Source organism: Glycine soja, chromosome 11, assembly GCF_004193775.1.
Source record: "Glycine soja cultivar W05 chromosome 11, ASM419377v2, whole genome shotgun sequence".
Lineage (NCBI taxonomy): Eukaryota > Viridiplantae > Streptophyta > Magnoliopsida > Fabales > Fabaceae > Glycine > Glycine soja.
Genome location: NC_041012.1, coordinates 46,531,961 through 46,547,342, shown reverse-complemented (window position 1 = coordinate 46,547,342; position 15,382 = coordinate 46,531,961). Strand labels below are relative to the sequence as shown.

The 15,382-nt window shown below is 28.9% G+C and overlaps 3 protein-coding genes across 3 annotated transcripts; 1 reads left to right on the top strand and 2 right to left on the bottom strand.

Annotated features, from left to right (window-relative positions):
- Positions 1 to 2,057: 2,057 nt before the first annotated feature.
- Positions 2,058 to 3,871, bottom strand: LOC114374332 (homeobox-leucine zipper protein HDG2-like). The gene is made up of 3 exons (XM_028331970.1): positions 3,602 to 3,871; positions 2,737 to 2,832; positions 2,058 to 2,632 (listed from the first exon to the last, which is right to left on the bottom strand). Exons 1-3 carry the CDS (start codon positions 3,824 to 3,826, stop codon positions 2,240 to 2,242), a joined length of 714 nt encoding a protein of 237 aa, XP_028187771.1. The 5' UTR covers positions 3,827 to 3,871; the 3' UTR covers positions 2,058 to 2,239.
- Positions 3,872 to 5,545: 1,674 nt separating this feature from the next.
- Positions 5,546 to 6,409, bottom strand: LOC114373353 (homeobox-leucine zipper protein MERISTEM L1-like). The gene is made up of 2 exons (XM_028330829.1): positions 5,931 to 6,409; positions 5,546 to 5,674 (listed from the first exon to the last, which is right to left on the bottom strand). Exons 1-2 carry the CDS (start codon positions 6,300 to 6,302, stop codon positions 5,546 to 5,548), a joined length of 501 nt encoding a protein of 166 aa, XP_028186630.1. The 5' UTR covers positions 6,303 to 6,409.
- Positions 6,410 to 14,007: 7,598 nt separating this feature from the next.
- LOC114373929 (vascular-related unknown protein 4-like) lies at positions 14,008 to 15,382 on the top strand. The gene is made up of 2 exons (XM_028331508.1): positions 14,008 to 14,416; positions 14,939 to 15,382. Exons 1-2 carry the CDS (start codon positions 14,084 to 14,086, stop codon positions 15,074 to 15,076), a joined length of 471 nt encoding a protein of 156 aa, XP_028187309.1. The 5' UTR covers positions 14,008 to 14,083; the 3' UTR covers positions 15,077 to 15,382.

The following is a 15,382-nucleotide window of genomic DNA, read 5'->3' as shown; positions in this document are numbered from 1 at the left end:
TAACTTTTTTTTCATATATTAAATTTTTCTGGAATATGCAATGTTTTATAATATTATCTTATTATTTGAAAATATTACCATTTTAAAATTATTATTTTATTAATAAAGTATAATAATTGGCATTCTTTTATTAAAGAGAAAGTGTATAATGAGAATAAATTAATGAAATAAAATAATATTTTAAAATTTAATAAATTTAAATATGATATGGTATTTTTCTTTTTTTAACAAAATATTATTCCCCTTTTACTATATAAATTTCGGTAGATGATAAAGCAAAATTATTGAATTAAAGATATAATTTTAAATATTAATTAGGTTTGTGTAAACTAGGTTTCCATAAATTAAAGATATAGAAATATCTTTTACTATATAAAGATAACACTAGTTTTCTCTAAAAATATTAAAAGAAAGAAGGATTATACACTAACAGTGTATAAAATTTTATAGATTCATCTAATTAACTCATCATGTACTAGGAGCCTAGGACTAACAAAATGGATGAGTGGGATTGTCCAATTAAACCAAAGATCTAAGTCTAATCCATATTCTTTTAGATTGAAATTTCTTAGACCTAGTCCAGTCCTATGTCCAGTTGTTGGGCCATTAGGCCAATTTAAAAATTAATAAAAAATGACTCTATGTAAAAAAAAAAAAATCCAAATGCACAAAATTATTTATTATGCATCATGCCACTTAACAAGTATTGACAAAATCATTTAAATTATGTCTAATGAATAGTCAAATTAATAATATTGTTTTGGGTTTGTTAATCTAGTAGACACCTATCTTAATTTTAATGAATATGTTTTTCCTTTTAAAAGAATATAACATGTAATATAAAATTATAAATTATATTAAAAAGTTATTATATTTTATTTAATATTTATTATATATTGTGGGTTGGCCCTTCGAGTCATGTTTGAGAGAACTAGCTAGAAAGTTAGCTGGAAGCTGAAGACTAACTTGTTAACTTTTAAGGATTTAATAAAATTAATTGTTAAAATAATTGAAAAATATAAAATGATTGAAAAATAATAAAATTATGATTTATTTAAAAAGGATAAGCAAAATATTTGATAAATATATTACCGATAAAAAGGGAAGAAAATATTAAAAGCTAGAAATTAATATTAAAAAATGATAGAAGCTATCAAGACATGACATTATTAAAAAAAAAAAAGCGTGTTTACCAAATAGTCAAATAAACTTTTCAACTAGTTAAAAAGTTAAAATCTAAATAAAATATTTTGTCAAACATAGACACAACTAGCTGATAAGTTGGAAACTGAAAAACTAACTTATTAAATTAGAATTGTTTAGTAAATTAATTGTTGAAGTAATTGAAAAGTGTAAAATAAAAAAAAATAATAAAATCTTTATTTATTTTAAAAAGGTATCAAGAAAAAAAAATATGTTTATTGGACAATCAAATAAAATTTTCAATTAGTTTTAATATATGTTTATATAAAAAAATTGACATTTGTTAATTTTAAATATAAGCAAATCTTAATTATTTTTTTATGATTATTATTCATGATTGTAAGATGATTGTTGAGAAAAATATAAGATTAGTTGGTGGTTAAAAAAAAAGAAAGACATTATAAAAAAAATCGTGAATTTATTCTTCTTTTTAATAAAAATTAATAAATTAACAATTAATTTCTCCTTGAAAAAAAAATGTTTGTTCATACTTTCGCTTCTTTAAATATTATGCACGCACGTAGGGCAAGCAATATGGTAGCTCCCTTACTTGCTACAAACCTTTACTTTGTTTTGGAGGAGTTTCCTGATTCACTCAGCTTTATCTGCTGACGTATAGGAATATGGCTTCGTTATTCAATGAAATTTCCTTCCACCTTCAAAAAAAAAAAAAAAACTAGAGTGTGAAATCCAACTTGGATCCCTAGCAAGACATTATCAAGGAAAACAAACTCACGCGAAACATTGCAGGAAGTCTGTTTTGTGTTTTTACACTTTCACCATCCTCACCATTATTTGCTCATCCTACTAGATTTCTCAAAATAATAACCAACAATAATTCATTGCGGTACAAATACTACTCACGGGAAAAAAAAGAGAGAGAGAAAAGTATATATATACCAACTTCCACAATACCTAGCTGCAATGTACATGTGCTTCAGCATTGAAATACCCAAAAGAACAAAGTAACATCATAGTCTACACTACACACTACATTACATTTTGCCACATAAAACCCGGAGCTGCATATAGCCATTTAGAATCTGACTAGAAAATCTGAATCCTCCATCCAATTGTTGGGTCGATTATGATACTGCACTATGTCCTTTATAGAGGTAACGGTATCTGTAATGACTTTGCGCATGGTGTGGATATACTCAGGAAGGATATGTGACTTATTTGTGACACTTTCAAATACATGGAATGCAACAGTTAGAAGGCTTCCAGTGGTGCCTCTATCTTCATCTCCTTGCAACCTTCCGGGAAGTATACTAAACCCTGATGGTAGAATCATCACTCTATCAGGGTTTGTTCCCTTTACAATAGCTGTGATAGCTGACTCGTCTAGTGGAGCATATACCACGTAGGAACCTGTTGAGTCTGTGTAACTCTCTTGCAGATAAAAGATCTGAAGCTTGCCCTGTGAGGTCTAAGAATATATAGGGCAAATAAAGGGTGGTTTAAATTAGGTTTTAGATTGAGTTTGAAGAAATTCAAATGAAAGGTAAAAGCTGATAGACTACAGATGCTTACATTTGCACGCAGTAAGGAAACACAATTCCCTGGATTTTCTCCCTTTGGTATGGACGCGACTTTTCGAATAACAAGTCTATGTGAAAGCATATCCCACTGTAATTTTTCAACGAAATCAACAAACAAACACGTTAGAACATGTGGCACTATAAATGGCATTACATTGAGCTTTATTGATGCCATCATAATTAAATTAGTCTGTTGAAAAAAAGAAACAGAATCAGCATTAAAGTTCACCACCATGGTAAATGCCTCTAGTGTAATCATTTTTCAAATTAAAGAAAACTTAAAAATTAATTTTTTCAACCCGAGGTAGTATATCAGTTATACTTACGTTGAAGCGCCTTATCTTTTCAATTAATTTTTAAGCTTTCTTTATTTTATAAATATTTTTAATTGAATTATATTCAATAATTAGGTTAATATTTGTTTTAAGTATTTTCTCTTGGTACATATAAGGTTGGAGTACTCCTTATATCTCTATTAATAATAACATTAAATTACGTTTTGTTTCTCTAATTTAATTTTTAGATTTAATTTAGTTTTATAATTTTTTTTAGATTTAATTTGATCCTATAATTTTTAAAATTCATTTAATTTGATCTTATATCGTCTAAATTAAATCAATAATATTAAAAAAATTATATTTTCTAATGATTTAAAATTATCATTAAATCACATTTTTTAATATCATTAATTTAATTTAGATTTTAGGATCAAATCACTTTAAAAATTAGAAAATCACGTTGAACTCAAAAAAAATTAAAAGACTAGATCGAATTTAAATAATAAAGTAAATGATTAAAAAAATAATTTAAGCTAATATTAATATTTGTTAGGTTCAGAAAAAAGTTATTGAACATACCTTGGTTCTGGAATTCTCATGACGTAGGAAGTTGAATAATCGATTTGGGGAGACTTCCAGCCAAACAGAAGTAGTGAAAACCGCAGATGTACCAGGAGGCATTGCAGTATCTTCTACATTATTCTTGATCATGACTTTCACATCTGAATCACCATGAAAAGTAGTTATTTTCATCCATGGATTGTCTGCGGTAGCACTCACATTTGCACAAAAGGTTTTCATCATTCTATCTCCCAGCTTCAAGAAACTTGTCCTCCCAGTTTGGGGTATAAGAACTGTTCATATAAAAAGAAACAATCAAATTTAATAAAAGCAGTTAAAACGTGCTATATATATTAATCTTAAAATAGAAGATATTAAACCAAATAAGAACAGGCTTGTATTTTTATTGAAATTGAGTAGTACTTGTATAAAAGAAAGCTCAAATTAAAAAAAGGATGCAGAGTCATATAATGAAATATCGTAAAAAGATTAAAGGAGAGAGAGATGTGTACCTCCTTCATCTGCAACAAATGTTGTTGCTCTTAGAGTTTGTAACCATTCACCATATCTGTTTAAGGAATTAAGCCAACGGCTTGCACCAAAAGCTAGAGTAGAGGCGACTAGAGGCTTGAAATAATTGTCCAAATGACTATGGTCTGCTTCTACATGCTCAACCCATGCAACCTAAAGATGGCAAACAAATTATAACTAACTAGCTTCCTTGTTTATTGCTTACCAAAATGAACATAATCAAGAACAATATGCAATCAATTAAATACTATAAGAAAACAACCTTAGAATGTCCGTTAGCCATTCCACTAATTAAACATCCAGATGGTCTTTTCAATAAATTACTCGTTGGGGAAGGAATAAACTTCTCCAATGATATATCCACAATTCCCCATATGTTATGAGAGAACTTCTTGCTGTACCTTCCAAAATAATACTCCCTAATCGGTACAGTAGTAGTAGGTAAATGAAGTTCTGCGCTCATCTGTAAAAAGAACAGCATTCTTTATTAATCTACAAAAGCGTGTGACTGAAGTTGGTGTAAGATTGGCATTTTCAGATGCATATAGAATGCTGTACATATATAAAATTTCTCTGTAAAAATGTGTATATGAATGAGAAGAACTTAAGGATTAGCATAACTGAAACCAATCAAAGTAGGCAAGACTTATAATATATATATATATATATATATATATATATATTGCATAAATACCATTAGCAATACCTAGCACAGCACCTATGATGAACAGATGGGAGCCATCTGTTTGATGTGTAATTCTAAGGAAAAAAGATAATTGTTCATTCCATTTTGGTGGTGGATTTGAGGTGGAAGAAAAGAGAAATAAGAAGAAAAAAACGACAAATGTAATAACTAAGAATTCATGATAGGAAGATTAATCTATAACGTAAAAATCATGGTCCATCGTGGACCACCTATGATACTGATTCATCAAAGCAATGATCTCTTTATAAACAATAAATAGTTTGCACTTTAACAAAAATATATACACATAAATGGTATAAGTATGAGTTTCACGTGTACTCAATCATAATCATTATAAAAAAAACATAATGACACTATAACAACTACAACAACAACCATCTTATCCCACTAAGTAAAATTAAATACATAGAACATAAGACTAAAAAGTATATGAATGTAAATTTGTACAAAAGATCATTACGTTTAACATTTTCAACACAATTTATATTTCGTGGTGAAAATAGAATTTTCTTATATAAATTTTTGATAATTTAATTTGTAGTTAATTTCAAATAATCTTGTAATTAATCTTGACATGTTCAAATAGATTCTGAAAATAAATCATCTCAATATATAATTAATCATCATTTATATATGATGAGCACAACAAGTAAGCATTCATGATAATAACTAAGAACTCAAGTTGCAAATGCATGTGCTAAATGAAACCATATAACATGTAGTATTTACAAGAATGGATAACAAACTGAACTTACCACGTGCAATTTGTCATTATAGCTTCCTTGGGCTCCTAACAAAGTTCCTACAATTGTTGCTTTTGAGACAATGTTGTAAAATGCACTCGACCATTCATTCTAGATAATAACCAACAAAATGATCCCAAAAAAATTGAGTTAGAGAGAGATAGAAATCACAAAATCACATTAAAAAAAAAATATGTTCATAGAAAGAGACCATAGCTTTAAGTTAAAGCCACAATCGCAAGCAAAGGCAGTTTTTGAAGCTTTGCAGTTATATGCCACGATAGCACCATTTGAACAGTTGCAATATAAGTGAAATTACGACTGACTACTAGGCATGAACCATGAAAATGATGAAATAAAAACTTACCACATCCATTAGTAATTCAACAATGCTGATTGGGGACATGTTAATAAATGCCATATCTCGTGAAGCTTCAGTTTGTAGGGCTACTGTAGGAGTTTCCATTGATGCTGGCTGCTCGGTTTGATATGTGGCAAAGGTTGGTGAATTTAGCGTTGAATCAACCTGACCAAATTGTCTCATATATTCAATTTGATTTAAAATGTCATATCTATCCTTTGGTTGCGGCTTCCATAAAAGATGCCCTGCAGTGCCTATCTTTAACAACTCTTCCATGGCTGAACGTGCATGCTCGATGATTTCGGTTTTCATTGGCTCGGTAAATATTGAGAACCCCATAAAAAGGTCCCTAGCTCGCTCGTTGCTTGTTGAATCCATCACTCAAAAATCACGTCTATGGAACTAGAGTCCCACAAAGTAGTATCTGCAGACTGTTCAGAAGAAAATGCCAAGGATCCGCTGCTATTATTATTCTCTGTGACATATCATTCTGTGATGATAAATGAAACCAAAATAAAAAACAGCATTAGTTTGGTGGTTAAAACATCTTACAACCAATCGAGATAGACCACATTTTACAACCTCCATCCAATCAAAACATTAAACTGAAGGCTAGCTAGTCCGTAACATATACTACAGTGAGGGGGAAAAGATGAAGAGGAATTCCTGAAAACAAAAGATGTTCAATTGTGTGACAACAGAATAAAGATTATGGATTCGTCACCTGGCCTTAGAATTATACAGCGGATAAGGCGATAAGCTAATTAAATTCAAATTCATATTTCTCCTATAACAACTAAATCACATGATTTTAGGAAATTGGTAAATTCAAATTCTGGTATCTCCGAGAACAAGTAGGTGACTTGATTTTAGGGATTTGGTAAATTAAAAATTCTTATTTCTCCTAGAACAACTAGATCACTAGATTTCAGGAATTTGGTAACAAAAATTGCTGAATAATAGGTGCAATGTCACATGAATTACAAAATTTAGGTGGGTGGACGATGGATTTTCCTCGCTCCTACTTATCCACATGTGCGTGCAATTAGAAAAAGAAAATCGTAGAAAAAAATTTATGTATTGGGTTGATTTTATTTCATTATTTTTTTTGAAAGATTTTGATTTTGTGATAAACTTTGTGGAATCAAGCCAAGTTGGAGACCTAGCATGACATGACATTCACAAAATTTAATCACTTTATTGAAACACTACCAAGCAAGTCGAGGATCCAATATGGAGTGTTTGTAACATTGAAGGAATATATTTGAGAATGTTACCCTTTTTAGAGAAGATATCATTAAGGAAGTCAGAGACCCAACATAGAGCATAGATAGTATAAAACATGTACTAAAGAATGCTAATGTGAATTTGTAAAAATAAATAAATAATTGACAGTGCTACGAAATCAAATGAATGGGTAATACACTTAGTAATAAGATGAATAATGAGATATTTACAATATATTAATTAAACTAACTAACAAGACAAAAATAAAATCTCATTAAAGAATAAACAAAGCCAATAAAGAAATACAATAAAATAGAGTTATTCACTAATATATATAATTATTTTATTTTCTATTTCTTTTTCCTTTTTTGTCAAAGTCAAAGGGTTGATTTGGACTTAGTCAATACTGACAAAGTGCTAACATGACGAGCATAACCACCATCCTAAGTGATGGGGGTGCACATATAATGAAAGGGGTACAACTATCAGTTTTATTTTGTTTCAAACTTTACATAAAAATAAGTTGGGCCCAAAATGAAAAAGGCACATGCGTTAAAAAAATGTGTAAATAGTAAAGTTCATTTTATTTTAGACTCCGCAAAAATGAGCTAGGCCCAAAACAAAAGGTGCATGTGCGAGAAAATGTGGTGCGAAGAGTGGAGGTACTAAAAAAGTGGAGTGGTGAAAACAACAATGATTGTTTCTTTTTTTTTTTTGCCATTTTTTTAGGGTTGGGTTGGAATCAGGTCGGGGCTACCCAACCCAACCCGCAATTAAGCAACTGGGTTGGAAAACTTTAGTTGCCTCACGCAGAAAATGACACGGCCAAAGCGAAAACCACCACGAAGGGTGGCGCGCTGCCGGTGGCACCACTGGTGCAAGGTCCAACGGCATGAGGCTACCACAAGGGCGACGACAGTACGGAAATAGAAAAAAGAAAAAGAAAAGGAAAAAAACGAAAGGGAAAACGGGATCTAATGCCACAGGCAAAGGGCCCAAGGGAGAATGGTGGCAGCGGCAAAGACAAAGGCACTGCCTCGCCGAAATTGGCAAAAGATAGAAAAAAAAAAACAAAAACGCATCAAAGAAACATGTGCACAACCCAACAAAGGAAAAAAAAACCGTGTAGGCCTTGTCAACGAATATGGTGGAGTTTCCACAAAGAGTGGCACAGTAATATGCAAAAAAAGAAAAAAGAAGAAGAAGCAGAAAGAAACAATGAATAAGAAGATGAAAAGAGAGAATGAAGGGAAAAAATAAACCAAAATGCGAAAAAGAGACACAAAAGGGAATTATGATTACCAGATGATTCCTCTTCTTCTCTGACAGAGAACTCGCTCAATGATATCGTCTAATTGACTTCTTTTTTTCTTGGGATTTGTGCATCTTCCCTCCACTCCTTTTTCATTGACTTTTTTGTTTAGACTTTTATATGTACTTTTCTTGACCTAATGAACTCTCTTTGAAAGTTTAGTCTATAATATAATTAGTTTTTTTTGTTAGTGTTCATTTTTTTTTTCTTTTTTTACTCACCTTTTCTTTCTTTAGTCGTTTTTTTCTTTTTCTTTTTTTACTTTTGGTTTCCTTTTTCTCCTGCGTGTTGCCTTTCTTCCTTTCTTTCTTTCTCTTTTTTTTTTCACGTTGCTTTCCATTTTTTTCTTTTTTTTATTTCTTTTGATTTTTGTTTGTTTTCTTTATTTTTTCCTTTTTTTATTTTTTTTATCTGGACAGAATTACGGTGTGATACATGTAAATCACGTCGAGATCATCATGTAAATCTGAGTAGAGTCATGCATTCCTTCATCAACCATGCCCATAGTCGTAATCTAAAATTTTTGTGTTGAGTTATTTTAGATCAATTATCCAAACAGCACAGTCAGTAAAAAATTCACTAAAAAAATTGAAATGATCTATAATGAAACCACAGAAAAAGGTCTATCCTTCGTTGTAAAACCCTATTTGCTGAAAAATCACGTTAGAATTCTGATACTTACGATCTGAGACGATGAGAGAAAAATGAAGGCAACTGAGGAATACTCCGATAAGAGCAAGAGTATCTCCTAAAAATATGATTCAATAAGAGCATATGATGTACCAAAAAAATAAAACATGATTCAATAAGAGCAAGAGTATCTCCTAAAAATATTCCCTTTAAAAATTAATAATTCTTATATTTATATACAATAGATTTTGATTCGTGCGATACACAGGATAAATAGAATATGCAAGAATGACTTTTCTTTGTAGTTATATAATCATAGTAATTTAATAATGTTGCATATTTATGAAATCTTTGAAATTTCATTTTTCATTGTTTTGTGCAAAATAAACTCCTAAAAGTAATATAGTAGAAAAAATGAAATAATAAAAATGACTAATTTTTCATTTATATTTTTTATTCAACTATTAATGTTTTCAAATGGCATGCAGAAGTAGAAAAATAAATGTTTTATGAACATTGCTATTCAGTATCATGGCAGTTTGTAACATATATACATGCCGAAGAAAGTTTAATATATATATATATATATATATATAAATTAATAAAAGGTCCCATTTATTATAATAAGAAAGTGTTTGATACAAGAAAAGTTTGTTTTTTTTTTACCGAGGAATTATAAATATTGAAAATTATGATTACATTAAAAATTATTTGGTTTACCAATAGATATTCCTCCTAGCATTTATATAAGATTTTCTTACAATCAAATATTAACATGATACTTTTACCTAAAATGTTAAATGTTTACCAAATTAAATGATCTTAAGAGTGATATAATTTTTTTAATTATATTTACCACAATAAAAAAAATTATTCAGGAAATTTAGATTCTCGATCACCTCCTCTCGCGAGAATGTTTTGTGACAAACTCAATCCAAAAATATTCATGGAATGATTTTTAAAATATGCATATCAAACATAGGAATTTAAGATTTCTAATATGAAATTCCTAAAAACATTAAAAATCTCTCTACCAAACGTCCCATGTAAAAAACAAATCTCTCTCTTTATATATAATAATATAAAGAGGACAAAAAGATATTGATGATGTAATGTGTTCAAATCATTTCTTGTTAACGTTGTGTTATAATTAATGATATCATCTTAATATTTTTGTAGCCAATCTTGATGATAAGGATAAAAAATGAAACATTTGAAAGGATTAGGGACTCAATCTACTCTGTTTAAGAATTTGTGTCCCATTTAGGAAAAAAAGAATCATTCTTTCAAGAATGTGTGCTACAATTCTGTTTAAAATCGACAGCTGTGGTACATATAATTTTTTCCTCATGAGATAAAGAAAACGAAAAAAAAAATTATAAGAAAAATTCAAAAATAGGTTAACAGAGAGGAATATTATATTACATATTCGCTAATTGCTCGCCTTTTAGGTTCTTTTTATAAACAAAATCGATGTAAAAGTGAGTTTACATTTCAATTACTTTATATATATATATATATATATATATATATATATATAATACATTTTTAATTACCCTCATCTTATACTTTCGTTATATATATAGTCTCTTAACTTTAAAAAAATCACTTTAATAAATTAAATTGTTTCTATTAGACTAAATTTGTCCTTCTTTCATTTTACCACGTGAAAAAAATATGAGAAATGTTACCGTGTACATGTCAACCAAAATTAATAATACCTTAAGTTAAAAAAAATAGAAATTGACAGAAAAACGATTGGTCTAACAAAAATACTTTAAGATATTAAAGTTAAAATTTTAAAACTTAATTAAGAGACTAAATTGAAAAATGAAATCCAGTAGTAAAAATATATTAGCCGATTTGGATGGAATAATTTTGCTAAATTCTTTATTATAACCGATCAAAAACTTTTTGGGTTAAATTGGATTGGATTCTTATTTTATCCTTTTGTTAAAATATTTTTAATCTTTAATCTTTATTCTTAATTTATGCAGAAGATAAAATTTACATGGACATATCTTAAAAAAGTTAAAACAAAAGCCATAGGATCTACTATGTGCATAGTTATTAAAGATTAGAGTAAAATACATTGATTTATAATTGGTCCCTGGAGTATTCTTTAATCATCATTGAATCAATGAACAACCAATGAATAACTTAATCAACAATTTTTCTCTCAACTAGAATTTCTTTATTTTTCAATAGAAATTTCATAATTTTTTATCAGAAAAAATGAAAATTATATGTGATAACTTGGTATATTAAAGATCATAGTATTCTTGTAATACTACTACCTACTTATTTAAACTCATAATTTTATTTAATAGTTTAATAAACTCACTTAATTTGATCATATAAAATAAAATTCACTAATAATAAATAATTAATATAATTAACTTATAATATTAATCAACATTAATTATTAAAATACAACATTTTAACACTTTTTGATCAAATTCATCCCAAAACTAATTCGATCAAGTAGGTAGATTTGGATATTGGTCATCGCATCAAACATTAATTTTAATTTTTAAAAATCTGTTTAGAAAACTTTAGGAGAACAACGGGCACTCTCTCTTCTTTTTTTTGAGGAATAAAAAAGCTGGGATAACCAATGTTTGTTGTTTAATTACCAAGAAATCAAATTAGAAGGAAGTATATCCAGCATTTTATGAAAGAATTAATTTACATTATTTTGAAGTAGGTTTTACGGGGCAGGCAATTGTAAAGTCTTCAGAATTTAAAATTAGTCTCCCACATACTCAGATGAGAGAAAAATATTAATGGAGCGAGCCTCCTTGTCCTTGATAGGATCATGTGATGACGTAGTGTCCACAGGCCAAGACGACAAAACAATTATGAAGCAATGTCAGCTAATACAAAAAAAGTCCTTAAATGGCCAACAACAATTGCCAAAGTCATCAGCTATCTTTATTCTTTTCAAAACGATTCCTTCTTTATGTGTATGTTTGTTTATGGTTTAAGTCAACAAAATTAAACTCTCGATACATCATTCCATCCAATGATGATGCCTTACTTGTTTATCTTTTTCAACGCATGAGTACCCTTAAATTATGAAAGGAATCGAAGAAACTTAAAGTGAGCCATATATAAAAAATAAAGCAAAGACTCTTTTTCTGTTTAATTCTCGACTTCTCGTGAGATTTTCAAGATTCGATCTGCTGCAAAAGGAGTTGGATCTGTAGTTTCTATTTTCTTCCTTCTAATCTATGATATTGAAATTAATACAATGCATTAATAGAGGCATTGATGCAGTACTCTTTATCAAAATACACTATAAAGGAGTTATAAAACATTATTAAAAATTAAGTTTAAATTCAATTATTTCCTTTTTGTCTTTTGAAACTAAGTAAATTTCAAATAAAATATAATTGTCTGTGATAAGATATGATATAAAAACTCAGTGATAAGATAACATTTATAATGTTAACAAATCATGTATTTAATTATATAAATTTGATAATGATAAGTGATGGTGGTGCGGAATTGAAGATCATGTTTTGTTGTGATAATAATAATTGACAACGATAATAATATAACATTAATAGTTATTACAGTGACAATAATAATAATAGTAATTATTATGGTAGCAATAAAAATAATAATGATAATAACCATAATAACAATGCTTGTGATCATTATAATTATAACAACAATCATAAAGGTGATAGTATATCGTAAAAATTGATGATGATAATGACACAACAATGATTAGAATGTAGAGAGAGCAACTCTAATATAGTAATGATGATTGAGATATTGGTTGTAATAGTGGTGGTGAGAAGGAATCATGTAGAGAGACTAACTATCATATTTTGTTGATTGTTCATCTAATCCATCCTAGAGATAAGAAATATGTTACACCAGCCAAGAAGGACCAACAAAATTATTTTATTAAAGATTCAATGCAAAAGGTTTTTTTTTAACTAAAAAACTAAAATAATATTAGTTAATTTATAAAAAAAATTAAATATATTTATGTCAATAATATAAACAAGGAATCATATTTAAGTCTTTTATATATCAAAAGAGTCTACCTCATTGAATAAATATATGAGCCTTATAAATTCTCAAATATCATCTTTAATTTCAATAGATAAAAAAAATATTCAAGCTCTTTCTATACTGGAATCAATACATGATATCTTTATCTTATGTTAAAATAGGGAAATTGCAATTTAGGTTATTTATCTTAATCAAAGAAGCTTAAGGAGCGTTGCGTCGGCGAAAGGGGGACGTTTTTTTTTACAGAAAGGGTGCATATATATCATCCCGTTACAATTAAACATGTTTATTTCCTTTGTTAAATACAGAATGCATTCTTTGTAAGGAAAATGTTTTCAAAAAGGAAAGGAGGGAGGAATATAATATGAAGACAAATATATATTAGGAGTACAAGTTTTGCAAGTTAGCTTGTACTCCTAATTATCATCCTTCGTTTAAAAGAATCACCAGTAATATATATAGAATTATTATGATGCATAACCAAATTATTAGAGTTATATGCGATTTCTCCCCAGACTTTGAGATTAGGGAGTTAGCTAGCTGAAAGAATATTTCCAAACTTCTATGGTTTGAATGACTAATTCAAAGAAATAGTGGAAAGTGAACTTCGCCATAAAGAAAAAAATTGGCAAATCTCTTGGCACGTACCTATCTCTCTCACCACAAACGTCAAACACTCATACACACTATAAAATATAATGTGATGATGTTGAACCATTTTATAAATTTTCAAAACACTCAAATTTCCCACCCCTAGATTCCCAAGTCTTCATATATATATATATATATATATATATATATATATATATATTTCTTCTTTGTTTATTACATATTAAATATATGCTTTCCGTGGGAGACTTGCTTCTTTAAAACTGGCCACCAAACCCCACTAATAATAATTTTCATCATTTGTTCATCTTATATTGTTTTGGCTTTCAGATAGAAAACTAAGGTGGCATCAATGAGTACCATAAGCAAAGCTTCTTCTTCCAAGAATATGACCAGTGAGTGTGATTCCTCCGAGGAGAGTGGTTGGACTAAGTACTTTGAGGATTTCTTTGTTGACAACCATAATATTGATGATGATCAGAATTATTGTTCTATGTCTTTCTCTGGTGTTGATAGTTATTCCACCTCCTTTGTCTTTGATGCTGCTATAAAAAAAATAACTGACAGCACACTAGATAAGGAATATGGTAACCAATCGAGTTTGAAGAAGAGAAAGAAGATCAAAACAGCTTTGGTTGATGATGCTTTGGAAGATACTGCAAGCTCTCCTATCAAAGGCTCCAAGGTTCATAATTTTTCTTCTTTTCTTTTTACATTATTGCCTTTGCTTTCAATTAGTGAAAGTTAAGTTGTATATATTAATTATACTTTTAATTCTATAATTTATGAATAACATTTTAGGCTTTTTCCAGTTAATTAATTCTATGTATCAGAACCAGTTATACAATTAATGCAAAACTCAATTTGATCTACTCAATAAAATGGGCCTTTTTCCAGCTAATTTGATCAACTCAATTTACATTGATAATATATAATTATTTTGTACCTTTTGGCTATTTGGAAGGGAATAGTAAATACATGAGAATTTTATGCTTAATTAATCAAAGAACATTTCCTTTCTAACGGAAATAGTTATCCTTCTTTCTTTTTCCTTATTACCTTTCCCTAGACTGATCGAAATGATGATGTACTCTTTAATTTCAGAAGCCTTGCTATATCCATATATGCATTTTGATTGTGGAACTGAATGAATGATTGAAGCATTTTTCTACTAACACAAAGATGTTTTTTTGATTTGTTTTTGTAGGAAAAAAGAAATACCTTGGGAGAAAGAGATGAAAGGAAAGAACTGAGTTTTAATGAGAAGGATAATGACCACACAGAACTGAAGAAGAAAGGCCTTTGCTTAGTTCCTTTTTCGATGATAGTGAAATATCTAGGTTGATTAATTAGTTCCAAGACAAAGCACCCCATATATGCATTTGGGAAATATCCACATTCAGAGAAAAAAAAAGAAGAAATTATATGTGATAGGTAATAGTGTAACAAGAAAATCAGAAAAATGATTAGTGATCTGAGGTGTTTGGGTGTTGAGGTGTTAAAAGAATATTACTCGTGCATTTCTCTCTAGTGTACTAAATAGATAATCTTCTTTGTTTTCTTAAGGCAAATGGATAATCATGCTAGACAGCTAGAGCATGTTGTATATAATGAATCAATCATTATTTTCAAATTTCAGTCTTCCCAGCAA